General features: G+C 35.6%; 1 protein-coding gene across 7 annotated transcripts in view; it reads left to right on the top strand.

Annotated features, from left to right (window-relative positions):
• The window catches only part of DGKB (diacylglycerol kinase beta), an 877599-nt gene that overhangs the window by 286188 nt on the left and 576735 nt on the right, over positions 1 to 14676 (top strand). For all 7 annotated transcript variants that reach the window (XM_069587582.1, XM_069587580.1, XM_069587583.1 and 4 more), the window contains one exon: positions 2989 to 3087. In XM_069587582.1, coding sequence (XP_069443683.1) covers positions 2989 to 3087 — 99 coding nt within the window. The remainder of the gene's footprint in view (positions 1 to 2988; positions 3088 to 14676) is intronic.

Raw genomic sequence — 14676 nt, 5'->3', positions numbered from 1 at the left:
GGGTTTGATCTCTGGATTGGGAAGATCCCATGGAGGAGGGCATGGCAACCCACTGCAGTATTCTTGCCTGGACAGAATCCCCATGGACAAAAGAGCCTGGTGGGCTACAGTCCATGGGTTGCAAAGAGTCAGACATGACTGAAGTGACTTAGCACACAGCACACATGCAGGGAGCAGTGTTTCATAGGACCCGTTCCAGTACCTATGCTCTGAAACCCTCGAACCTCAATGTGAAGAGGTACTCCATATATTCTGTTTGGCTTATCAACTTCGTGATTCTTTCTGAGTGCTCAGTTCCTTGTTTGTTTTGCTGGAAAACTAGCTTAAATACCAAAAAGCTGTCATTAAATTCATTTTATTTTTGTTGTCTTTTATTACATCTGGTAACCCTCAAATAACTGTATAGAGAGGTTAGTCATCCCTTCCCATATCGGTTGCAGATGGTTAGAAATGCATGGGATGGAGGCAGGGTGGAGGCTGAGCTGCTCAGCTTGTGTAGGTGGTCAGTGATGGCAAGATCTTAGTATCCTGCCTCTCTGTCCTTCAGAGTTGCATGTAAAACTTCAGTCACTGCAAGCAAGTGTGAAAATTCAGTTTTTTCTCACTCTGTGCACACAGAAATTTTATCTTAGAGTCTTGAGTTGTCAGTTTTAAATAGGTAGTGCAGGCTCAAAAAGCAGAAGCTTTTTCTCTGTGACACCACGGTACAAAAGTGCCTTCAAGACACACAGCCTGACTTTGATTTTTGGTTCACTTTTCATAGCAATTGGTACATTCCTTTCCAAAGGCTACCATAACGAAACGCTGAGAATGAGAGCAGAAAGTTATTCTTTTCATAGCTCTGCTGCTGCTACTGCTAAGTCACTTCAGTCATGTCCAACTCTGTGTGACCCCATAGACGGCAGCCCACCAGCTCCCCCGTCCCTGGGATTCTCCAGGCAAGAACACTGGAGTGGGGTGCCATTTCCTTCTCCAATGCAAGAAAGTGAAAATTGAAAGTGAAATCATTCAGTCATATCCGACTCTTCGCTACCCCGTGGACGGCAGCCTACCAGGCTCCTCTGTCCATGGGATTCTCCAGGCAAGAGTACTGGAGCGGGGTGCCATTGCCTTCTCTTCATAATTCTAGAGGCTAGAAACCCAAGATCAAGATGTTAGCAGGCCATGCTCCCTGTGAAGCCTGTGGTGAAGAATCCACCCTCAGCTTTTCCTCATTCTGAGAGTGGCCCCCAATCATGGGTGGTCCTTGGCCTTTGGCTTCATCACCAAATCCCTGCTTCAGTTGTCACGTGACCGCTTCCCTCCATGTCTGTCTCTTTATATCCAGATGTCTCTTTTCTCATAAGAAAGCCAGTCATTGGATTAAACTCCAAGCTATTTCAGTATAACTTCAACTGAACTTGAATATGCCTACAAAGATTTTAGTTTTCAATGAGTTCATATTGTACAGATACTAGAATTCAGGACATTAACTGGGGAAAGACTCAATTTAACCTGCAACCCTTGATACTCTGTTTAGTCTGAATCCCAAATTTCAGGGTCATGATTTATTCTGAGAAACTCGATGAAGTCTAATATTTTAATAATATATTTAAACCAGTCACTAATTTTATTTTGTGGAAACTGTGCCTTTCCACTTGCCAGATGATTGCCTGTTCATTTAGTTCTTTTTGCATATGGCTTCGAGTGCTTCTTTATCTTGAATACCCCTTGCCTCTTGACAAAGCAATGCCTGGTAAGATGAAACCACTTTTTTTAATAAGGAGTTTACGTGTCACTGAGAAGCAAAACTGCTAATTATGGATGAATGTGTAAAGGTATTTTTATTTCATGTAATGTGGCCTAGCGTGAGTTAATTACAGTACAAGTAGCCTTAATTCCAAGGCAGGGCGTTACCATGATAGATGTTTTAGATCCAAGGACAACAGAGATAGCCCTTCAGTAGTGCGCTACTCAGGTGAGCTATTATCGCCAGCAGCACATCTCCTCATTAGACTCCTGTGCTTTGTGTTAAGGAACTGTTACAAAGGTAGGCTTGTGTTGGAAATTAATATAACCAAGATTTAAATGGGGTGGCTTTTGGTTCAGAACTGAAAAATGAGTCAACTCCTTTTTGGTTCTGAACAAAACCTATTATTTTATTAACATCTGTAAGTTTTTTAAAAGCATGACTATTTCATATTACATTGATAGGGAGCTGGGGATAAAGGTGTCCATAGGTGCCTTTAAACAACTATTACCTTAACAATTCTATATGGCTCCAATAAGAATTATCACCTCAATTAAAAAAAATCACTTATTTAATATACCATAATATAATACCTTAATTTCAACTTGTGGCCGGGTTTGATAAAAATATCAGTTTAAATTCATACATGTTGAAAAGTAAATTACACTTATGATTATATACTTACTTAATGTAGAGCTGATAAATACAATATACAGATAAATTTTTATAATCGTAATCATCTTCTTATATTTATATCCTGCTCCTACTGAGATGAATCTCTGGTTACATTTACATATTGAATTAGAAAGTTAAAACTAATGATGGGATCAATTATGCCCCATACTGAGCTGTGCACTTTGGAATGACTTTGAGAAAACAGGAGGGTCAAAAAAAAAAAAAAAAAGCAGCTACAGTGCACAGTAGTTTCAAGATTATGCTAACAGATAGGAAGGATTGTAATGGATGATAATGTGTGTTTGTCAAAGAAATCAGGCTTTTCAGGGGAAAAACCTAAAGGACATTTCTAATATAAACATTTCTGAGAATTAGAAAATATATAGGCTGGGTCACAGAAGTTGCTGCACAGTTTATTTAAGGCAGACTGTATAAGAACAGATGTCATAGGAGTCCCTTTATGATCCTGTTTGTTTGTTCTTGTAATTCTTTAAATGTATTTGCTGCATCTCAGGTGAAGTAGAACCTGCTTCATGTTTGCTGTTGTTATGCAAAATGATGGTTTCCTCTTTCTCCTTCCCTAGCTGCATAATAAATGTGCTTCTCATCTGAAACCTGAATGTGACTGCGGACCTTTGAAGGACCATATTTTACCACCCACCACAATCTGTCCAGTGGTACTGGTGAGTTTTTCCTTCTCATCATTCTGATATAACTTGGGATTTCTGTAACTAACTGGTGCACCCTACCACTCGATGCTTTCAGACGTCATTTTCCATTGATCAAGGCAGAGCTCAGTAGACCTAAAATGCCTCCTTACTTCAGAGAAGACCTCTTTGCCCACTATATTTCCTTTTGCCTTCATGGCACAATAAACTTCTCAGTGAGGTATGCTCTAACTGAAGCTGACTCAGGTTTTATCACTCAGTCATGTTGTACTTACCAGAAATTGTATAGGCAGAACACTTCCACATTTTACGTGTTTTATAGATCGAGCTTCCCAGAATAATGAAGTTATTCTTATGGGCAGTTTTGCTGGAGATGCACATTATGTGTCTGCAATTGGGAAGTCTCTTACCTAAGTCAGAGGCTACCTAGAATGAGGACACACACCTGAAGAGAGCTGTGCACTGCCACGAGGTGTATTTTATCTTCTATTAGAGAACAGTAAATTTAACTACCTGCAAAACAGTTCCTTGATTCAATAAATATACAAGCGAAAAAAAAAATGCCTAAGTAAAGTAACCTTGATAAGAGCAAATCCTGATAGAAAGAGAAGCAGCTATTCAAAGATAATATTCACATTACCTTTCAAAATCCAAATTGTTTCTAAAGTGAAGCAGTTATTTTACAAAACAAACCATTTTATATCCCTAATGCAGTTCTCATTTTTTTTTTAAACAACATGGAAATTAACTAGCTGGAACTTCAGTTTGATGTAAAAAAATACAACAACTAAGAAATGTTAGACAAATACTTTTCTAAAGGTCAACTTAGAAATTAATCAAATTACTCAATTTGCACCCACTTATGATTCATTTTGTAATTATCTGTAAAATACTGGATGTATTTAAATGCCTTTATTTAAAAAAAAATTAAAAACTCTTTATTTTTTCAAACTGCAAAGAAAAAGCAGAAGAAAATACCTCCATATTGCTGAGGATAGCAATAACCAATTCTAAATTTCCCTTTATCATGTAAGAATTATAAGACATCCTGTAGTAAATAAGATTAATTAAAATTAATGAGAGCCATATTAAATTTTTTATTCTTTTGTAGTATTTTCTTAAAGAGAAAGAACTTGTAGAATTTTTATATATTTGCATTTAAAAAAATACAGAGTAATTTGTACTGGTTTAGATGCATTCTTAATCTCAGATTTTAACTCTAAGGAAAAAAATCTATTATGTCGTTCTATTATCCAGCTATCTGTGTAAAACCCTACTAAATTCAGTGAGCCAGGGGATAATTTCTTTGACCTACTTATGTCAGCCTCTAGTCTTATAAGCTCAAAAATGAGATAGATTCTTTTATTATCCCATCCTTTCCTTCTTTGAAAGAATCAAAGGTAAAGAACATGTGTTGAATAAATGGTTTTGTCTTGAACAGTCTTGCAGACTCTTTCGTTGCTTTTGTAGACACATTTGATTCTGAAGATTTGTTTTCTCATTAAATCTTCCTAAAGTTTTTTTATCATGATTTGTATCTCAGCATTTGTTGTATTATCATTTTCTTGGTACTAACTGAAGTATTAGGCACTGTTAACCACCTCATCCTTCATGAATGTCTACCTTCCTTGATTCCCATTATCCCGCCCTCTCCTGATTCTTCTTGTGTTTCTCTAGCTACTTGCTTCTTATATCTTTCCTGGATTTCAAGAGGTCAGCCTGCCCCATGTTGGCTCCCATCCATATGCCCTACCCTCACTCACATGCCATGGCTTTCTGCTCTTAACATTCTTCTCAGTGAGATCTTGCTTATTCATTTATTTCATTACTGTATTAATTTATATTAAGTTCAACCTCCACTTATGAGTCTCAAGTGCTCAACCTGGAGGTTCCATGTTGTTTACATGCATGATATATTATTATAAGTAATAACAGCAACTTCTACTTGTTGAGCACATATATTATACCAGCTACTATGCTAAATATCTTAGTCCATTTGAAAAGTGTTTATTGTTTAGTATGCCCAATAGTATTAACAGTGGGAAGAAGCCCAAATAAAATCTTTGCCTTCATAAAGTTTTCATTCCAGTGGTGTGAAATAGGCAATAAGCAAAGCAATAAGTAAGTGATTTAGTATCTGTTTGTGCCTCAGATGGTAAAGAATCTATCTGCCATGTGGGAGACCCAAGTTCAATCCCTGGGTGGAAAGATCCCCTGAAGAAGGGAATGGCAACCCACTCCAGTATTCTTGCCCAGAAAATTCCATGGACAGAGGACCCTAGAGAGCTATAGTCCATGGGGTCACAAAGACTTGCGCATGACTGAGCAACAAACACTTTCAATTTTATATTAACTTACTGGTGGTATTTAAAGTTTAAAGGACAAAATTAAAGTGGGAAAAGAAAAGAAGAAATGTTGGAACTGCAGTTATAAGAGAGCAAGTGAAGAGTTCAAGGAAAATAGAGTTCAAGGAAATAGCCGAGCCAAGAGTTGAAGAATGTGAGAGAGTTGCTATCGTGGCTCTCTGGGGACAGAACTCTGTAGACAGAGGAGTCACCGAGGAAGAGAAGCCCAGGCTCCGGCAGGAGAAGCCTGACATATCTTAAGACATTAGTGCCTGGGTCTGTTTTGCAGCACGAATAATCGTAGAGAATTTCAAATATGTCTTAAGATTTTCATATGCCTAGGACAATTTAGGTTATTCTAAGGTCTTTAGCCTTTCAGTTCAGTTCAGTTCAGTTGCTCAGTCGTGTCCGACTCTTTGAGACCCATGAATTGCAGCACGCCAGGCCTCCCTGTCCATCACCAACCTTTACTGTGAAAGAAATTGGAAGTCAGACCAGATGAGAGAATGATCTGACTTATATATTTAAAAGAACATCAGTCTAATTGGTGTGTTTAGGGGCTAACAGTGGGAAAAGGAAATGGCACTTAGATTTTCTTTAGAAAAGTAGGAAGCTGGCTCATTGCTGAGAAAAAGGATAGTTTGAGAGTTTTGCGGATCAGGAGGAAATTACACAACAGTCACTTGGAGAATGGGAGCTATGTGGATCAAGGAAATACCAGATGATTGCCAGGGAATAAGGAGCAGTCTCAGGTTAATAATAGTGAATTTAGAACAAGATCAGTAAACTTGAATGGGTACATTTCTCTGGTGATATTCAGTCTTATTTCTCCAGTTATATTCTAATTCCAGGAGTAGAATAGCCATGAGTCAGCTTTAATGAGACTGTGTTTTACCCAATATGATCAAAGGAGAGGGAATCAAAGGAGTTGAGAGTGTATGCAAGCAAGTAATTGGGATTCGCTATGGAATTTAAGCTGGGAAACAAGGGAAGTTAAGGACATGGAGAGTAAAGTACAGTAAGGGATGTTAGGAAACTACATTTGTGGGTTACAGCGGGATCAAAGATTGTTGAAATCAACCTTATTAGTGTCAAGTTACAAGAATGAGTGAGATAACAATTGAAATTATGGAGGGGTTGCAGTTATTGATGATGATAGGTATGAATTAATTTAAATATCACAGTGATGCAAAAAAAGTAAATATTGCAACTTTCTCGATTTTACCTATGAGAAAAGTGAGAAACAGAGAGATTAAGTCAATTTTCGGTGTCAGGTGACTATGAAGTAGCAATCCAAGATTGGAACCCAAGAACAATCATTCCAGAGCTTGTACACTGAGCTCATCATTTCTAGCCTTTCTCCAAGTCCCAAGATAGGTCTTCTGCTATTGGCCTTTTCTAGAGCCTTCATTCTCCAACCTTCCCAAGCCGGAAGCCTAAGAATTATCATTGGTGCTTCATCTTGAATGTCAGTTTTATCATTAGGCAGCCTATACTGATGTTCTTACTTCTCTCTTTTGCCTTCAACCCAACTGTAACTGTCGCATATGTTACTCGCAAATTGTTTTCCAGAATTTTCCTAATATTAGTAGAATTATTATAGAATTGCCTCTTCTTTTCATTCTCTACACTGCTTCCGGGATCCACTTTCAAAAACACAATAAAAGATTTTCCTACTCAAATATGTTAAAATACTTAAAATATTTTTAGTGATTCTTATTTGAATTACAAAGTATCTAGCAAGGTAAATAAGGCTCTTTAACTGAATCACTCCATGTAATCCCTTACACACTGTCTTATACGCTAGAAATCAAGGATTTCAACTACTTGAAATTCTCTAAGTATACCTGCTCTCCAAAGCCTTTGTAGTTTTGTACAAGTCAATAAATTGGCCTGAATCATTTTGCCTTGCTGCCTTGCTAAGTAGAAATTAAAGTTTGCTTTCTGATCATGGAATTAGTGCTTGATTCTTAAACCCATTAGCTATTTAAATACTAAAACTTTAAACAAATTAATAAAGTTGTTCTTCACACAAAATTGCTTTAATATGCTTCAACTGATAGACTCTGAGGCTTTTTAATTTGTGAATTTTCATTAACTTCCCAGGAATGATTTCACACTGTATTTGCTACTGGAATTTTTAAACTTTCATTGAAAGAAAATCCTTAGTCCTCACACATAATACAATATTTTTTATTATCTAATAATAACTTTCTTCTTAAAAATATAAGTTCTCAGTTTCTCATAATCATGTGAGTTTCAAACTCAGTAGCAATGTGGTCATTAACATTATTTAATAGCTCATTCTAGAAAATATGGAATGGAGAATTAAAACCTAAGATTTCATTGAAGTTTTTAATCCCTTTGACTCTGTTGTCAGGAATCAGTTATTGAATAAGCAATGTAAACTTACTACAGATTAGATATCTTATCTCTGGTTGAAGCATTTTAATGGCATACTTCTAGGTCAAGATCAGTAGCAACAATCTTCTTATATTTTAGAGCATCCCTTCAGGTATTAATTTTATTCATTTATTTTTAAAATTTCTATACCTCTCTTCTCAGACCCCAAATTCTCCCAGATACTGATTAGCTTTAATGATTCAATAGATATGTGCTTACCTGTTATGAAGATTAGCCAAGTCAGCATGTTCTTTGCACTGATGACATGCTTTTATAAGTGTACACTAAAAATTACTTCCGCAGTTAATTTGTCTTGATAGTGTCTACTTCCATAAAATAAAGCCAACTATTCTGAAATTAAAATAGAAATGTAATCAATGATTCCATATATCAAATGTAATCATGGATTTCTGGAATTGCAGTTGATTTCTAGCATATTTTAAGTATACGATCAAAAGAAGCTTCATCGTGTAAAAGTTATCTAGGTTCTCTGTGACTGTGTTTATGAACCTATAATGCTTTCTCTGAGGATTTTCCAGCAAAAAAAAAAAAAAATTAAAATGACTAGAACTATTCTCTCTCTGCTTCCATACTAAGGATAATTCAGGACTGTTTTACAAAGGTAAATTTCTTGTAGGTCTATCCTCATCTCACTTCCAAACACCTGGAAAGTGAATCCAATCCAGTCCAATTAGTCAGGACTCTTGATCAGCAGCTTAATTTCTAGAAAAAGCCATTAACCCTTACCAAATGACAGTCAAAACAGATGTTCTTCCTTTAATGGACTCCATGAAAAATGCATTCCTGATTCTTGTTTTGGATCACTCTCAGAAATTTCAGATTCCTAATCCCAATCAAATGTCAATGTAAAAACTGTAATAATTTTATATACACCATGACCTGATGAGCATGGAAATTGCCCACTCTTTTATGAGTTTTACTCCTAACCCAAGCAGATTTGGCCCATGTTGTTTTAGTCCCTCAGAGGTTTGCTTTAATTATTTTGTACCACTGTGTCATCAACCTACACTGAAAGGCTTTAAAAAAATAATATGAATCTGCTCCATTGTAACAAAAAAGGTATGTTTTTAGAGATTCTTTCATTTTCTAACAGAAGTCCCTTTCCACTCTGTTTATTATCGTTTAATAACCTCTGAATATTAGTATTATTATCATGTTTCATCTTCTATCCTTAAGAAGAATAGAGTAAAATTTATTGTGACGTTTGACTGTGATGCTCAGTTGTATGTTATTTATTTCCGTGTGCTAATCTATAAATCTGTTGTTATCCATTTCATAAATTCAGTTCACTATAATAGTCTCATTCAGTCCTTCTCAAATTATTTTTGATAGTACAAAATTTTGTTAAGTCCCAGAAATCAATGGAATAGGCCAGATAGAGTCCATCTGATTTTCAGAACAATTTTATAGTGGAAGCTTTAAATTTGATACTTCCCTAGAACTAGGAGAAGTTTTACATTAATTGTAAATTTTATGTATTTTTTTCTAATGATCAGGGTAACTGAGTGTCTATGATTACATGTGTTTTTATAATAATTTTTCAGTTTGAGTTGGGGTTTTATTCAATTAATTCTGCTCCTGTCAACAAATGAATACTTGAGATGTCTCCTGAGGAAGTAGCTTTTTTAACTTTATATTTGAACAACAAAAGCTGATCATCATAAAAATCATTTCTATTATATTTAGCTCTGTGATTTAATTTTCTCTTTATAAAACAATTACTTTACATTAGAATTTAAAAGCAAGCTTCTATTCTCTAACTAGCAAGGAGCTAATTATTTAGTAATTTTCTATATCAACATATATTAGTAAAGTTGATAAAATATGGGGACTATGTAATGTTGATTACTTTAAATCTGGATTTATATTACATATAAGTATCCATTCTTCATGTAACTGTTAAGACTATGCCTTTAAATTGTTTTTCAGATCATTGCTGATGAACAATGTATATTATTTTTATTTATAATAGCTGCAGTGCCAGATTCCTCCTGTTTTTCCTTCTCTTTCCTTCTTTCTTTCTTCCTTCCTTCCACTGACTTTTATAGAAGTCACCAAAGCTAAAAATTCATATCAGAACAGTTCTCTTATTCACTGTAATTTTGACTCTGTTGGGCAAGACAGGCAAGGAGATTACATATTCCAGTGTGGTAAAGCTTGGCTTACTGGGGCTTTTCAGTGAACAGAATCTTCATCTATTCTGAGGGTAATTCAAAGAGGAAATGAAAATTTTCTTTAATGTAAGATGCTTGAGCTGAATCTTGAATAAAACAAGGATTTGGCCAGCGAATGCAAAGTGAGCTTTATATGGATAGTCTCAGAAATAAGAGAGCGCAGGGTGAGATCTTGAAACAGCAAAATGTTTAGTAAGTTTTATGAAGAAATGCGAGGTGTGGAGAGACAGACAAGACAAAGTCTGAGATGCTGAAAATCTTGACCTTTCTTGTCAAGGAAGTGGGCTTCATCCAATATAAATAAAGCACTACATGATCAGATTTGTGTTTTAGAAAAATAATTCAAGTACAGTAAATTTAAAGCAGAGAGCAGAGGAGATAGGAGAGTACAATTACTAGGTTGTGAGGGAAAAAAATCACAAAACACTAACAGAAGAAGAAAATGAGGGAAAGAGGACAGAAGATCGTAGCAGAGAACAGAATATTAGGGCTTGATTTTGTTTTAAGATAAATTTATTTCAAAGGATAGTAAAGTCCATTATGTTGAACCAGAAAATGAGTGTTAACCCTTTATTATATGAGAACTATGCATTTATTGTATATAACTTATTAAAACAAAATGAAATGACTAGGAAAACATTTAAAAGTCTCTAAAACAGTTATATAAGAACAATTATGGACGTATCAATAGAACCACTACTTTGGAGAAGGCGATGGCACCCCACTGCAGTATTCTGGCCTGAAAAATCCCATGGACAGGGAGGAGCCTGGTGGGCTGCAGTCCATGGGGTCACGAAGAGTCGGACACGACTGAGTGACTTCACTTTCACTTTCACTTTCATGCATTGGAGAAGGAAATGGCAACCCACTCCAGTGTTCTTGCCTGGAGAATCCCAGGGACGGGGGAGCCTGGTGGGCTGCCGTCTATGGGGTCACACAGGGTTGGACACAACTAAAGTGACTTAGCAGCAGCAGCAGCAGCAGCAGCAGCAGCAGGACCACTACTTAAGTTTACCTGTTGATGTTTAAATGTTTATTTTGGCATTTTTGTAATTAACCTTGACATATCATGTACCATCCTATTTTAACATATAAACTGACATCGTTAAGTGTCTATATATTTCTACATACTGTATAACATCACTATTAATGGTTGTATAATATCTCATTAATTGAAGACATAGTTCAGTTGAAACAGTATTTATATTTAGCATATTTGCAATTCTTACTTTGATCTTATAAATAACACTCTAGTGAACATCTTCACGAAGAGTGTCTTTTCCAAGTTGCTCTCTAATCAGAACTACAAAGTATTACTTCTTCCTCAAACAAACTTACTTTCTTCTGCAAATGAATCAGATTTCACAGTGGTTTTGTTTTTTCTGTGCTATGAACACACCTCCAAGTCAGGAATACAGAACAGAGTTGCATCCTAACGTCAAACACTAGTTTTACAGTCACAAAGAGTCGAACATGAGTGAGTGGCTGAACTGAACTGAACTCATTCCTTATTTAAACATTTAAAAGATTAATTTGGTGGGACTACTTTATCTTACTTTTAAACAAACATAATATTATCAGAATATACTGTAAAGATAGTATTCATTGACAGGAAGCGATATAAAACAAAGAATATGTTCAGCAACATGCTTCTTTGGACCAATTGTGGTGTGTTCTTCCTGGAACATTTTCTCTTATTGTAATATCCTCTATTACCTTAAATTCACCTTTATGAATGCCAATAAAATAAATAATAAAACTTGTTAGCTCGGAGAAAGGAAAGCAAAACTACTGAGAGAATATAGGTTTTAAACATAGTCTTTAGATTTGATTCATATGATTCTAATTCTACCTTTCTCTTCTTTACTGTGACTTTGCAATGTGTCCAAGTCATGGTATTGCTGAGGCAGCAATCTGTGTATCTCTAGGTATAACAGCCTCAGAGAACCATATGTCTCTATTAACTTTTCCTCTTATTCCGATCTTTCTTACTCTTCCACTATTATAAGAATTCGACTAAATTATGCATTGTAGATATGGTAAGTCTTAAATAGCAGAGAGTATGTTAAATCTTTCCTTCGAGCATGTGTTTACTACCCAGTGATGTCAGAGGCCTGTTAGGGAGTGGAAGTATCACATACGCTTTCTTTGTCACAGTCCCAGGATTCTGAATTCTTCCTGTCCCATCTTTCACTCAACCCTAACCAGTAACTGTTAATAGCAACAACCTCAATACCAAACATCAGCTCATTAAAAGAAGGAGGGAGATATTTGAATTCTCTGTGATTCTGAATGTTAGATATTGAATTCTCATTAACCTTATTTCCTGAACTAGTCAGAGAGTGCACAGAAGTGTAGAGAGTCTGGGAGAGAGGTGTGAACAGTTGGCTAAGGATGTGACTTGCTGCACGTTTTATTTAACATCATTTCAGCTGCTTCATTTTCCATTTACCTCTTTAACCTTAACCACAGTTACTAAAGTCATCTATTTCCTTGAAAATTCTTTATGTAAGGTACCATAGGTTTGCGCCTATGTAATTTTCACTTTTTGTCTAAAGAGTGGAACAAAGCACATTGTCAGTGCTCAATAAATGTTTCATCAGTGTCATTACTTAATATTCATTTAATTAATATTCATTATAGATCAATTCATAATTGTCATCAGAGTAATGATAGGCAAGAAGGAATCTCATTTTTCCCCATATTTTGAAAATCTAACTCAGACTCAGTTTCATGGTATTATTCATAAAGGAGAGCTGCTTTTTTAAATTTATTTTTTACATATATAAAATTAAATTCTAAATGTTCTTATATTTTTTGCCTGTGGTTTTTTGCTTCAAAATCCAATGAAGGATATATTATTGGAGAGAGCTATAATGTTTATAAAATATCTGTAGATCCATTTTTTTGGGGCATAGTCTTCATGTACTTTAATGGGCCATAGTACAAGAAGGCTGAAAAGGACCCAGCATCGTTTAGTGATGATTCCGTCATCTGTACTTGTGAGGTTAACCATTTATATATTACTTTGTCTTAGTCAGTTTTATTGGTTTCTAAAGAACCCATCGTTATGCTAACCTAGGCTATATTAGACAGAATATGTATACCCATAGGCAGGGTCTAATATAGCAGAAAAGTTAATATATCAGAGTTATATTCTTACCTAGTGATTATGGTAGAATTCTATTTCTGAGACTAAATGTTTTTAGTTTATTTTTAATAGGACTACAGAAATATTCCTACAAGTTTCTATGATATTTTATGTCTAAACTATTGCTGTATCCAGAGCAAGTTATAACATTTTTTTAAAGAAACAAATATATACCTTCTTGGTTTTGTCAAAAATAAATCACTGGTACTTCTCTGGTGGCACAATGGATAAGAATCTGCCTGCCAGTGCCGGGGACAGGGGTTCAATCCCTGCTCTGGGAAGATTCCACATGCCTTGGAGTGGCTCAGCTGTGCACCACAACCTCCAAGCCCATGCTCTAGAGGCCACAAACAAGTACTGAGCCTATGTGTTGCAACTGCTAAAGCTCGTGCACCTTAGAGCCCACAAACAGCAACTGCTGAGCCCACGTGCTGCAACTGCTGAAGTGTGCATGCCTAGAGCCTATGCTTTGCAACAAGGGAAGCCACCACAATGAGAAACACACGCACTGCAGCTAGAGAGTTGCCCTCACTCCATGCAACTAGAGAAAGCTTGTGCAAAGCAACAAAAACCCAGCACAGCCAAAATTAAAAACAAGCATGCAACTCCCCCCCCCCCACCAAAAAAAAAAAAAAAGACTAATATGGCATAAACTGGAAGTTCAGTTACTTGAAAATCTGATTGAAATCTAAAACATGTAGACAAAAATGAAGCATTAAAAATCTATGAATAGACTCAAAATAAAGAATATCATATATATGCCTGACTTTAATGTGAGGATGTAAGATTATCTGTTCGTGAATTGTTATTCTACAACTTAGCACCAACAATATTCTAGGTAACTTATATGAATATACAGTGAGCAGTAACATAAAACGTAATGTTTGTGCCAAATTGTTAGACTTAGAAATTTATGTAAAGTATCCTAAAAAGTTGACAAAGATAATTCAAAAATTTGTACCTGAGTTACTTAGTAGCCTTCAGAAAAGGGGGAAAATATTGATTTGACCATTCACACCTTAAAAACAAATGATTCTCTTAGAGGAAACTCTTCTTTTTGTTAGTGTTATTACTAAGACTCAAAATTAATTTCTTCCATGTGAGATCATATTGGTATGGGACTACACTTTAGTAATATTGCTGTAATCGGTCTGGTAGTGTTTGTTTCCTTTGGTTTCACTTTTTATAACAACTTGTCAATGCAGAATGATGGCTTGTGGCCAAAGTGCATTTTAGTGTAAATGAGTCTGCCTATTGCCAAAATAATATAGTAATAATTCTGCAATAAGTAAATAAACAAGCATAGCAGTTAAAAGTTTAGATGGATGTAATAAATAAAGATTGATTGGAGCAATCAGACAGATGAAAATGCTGATAAAATTACATGACCAAGAATACTAAATAAAACATCTCTTTTACAACATACTGATTTGAAAGGGATATATAGAAGGTCAAGGAAATATGTGGAGAAAAAAAATAATGCCTTAGCAGAAACTAAAATGTATCAGTA

This window comes from Ovis canadensis, chromosome 4 (genome assembly GCF_042477335.2).
Source record: "Ovis canadensis isolate MfBH-ARS-UI-01 breed Bighorn chromosome 4, ARS-UI_OviCan_v2, whole genome shotgun sequence".
Lineage (NCBI taxonomy): Eukaryota > Metazoa > Chordata > Mammalia > Artiodactyla > Bovidae > Ovis > Ovis canadensis.
Note: the sequence above shows the minus strand (reverse complement) of the source record. Positions and strands in the feature narration are given on the sequence as shown.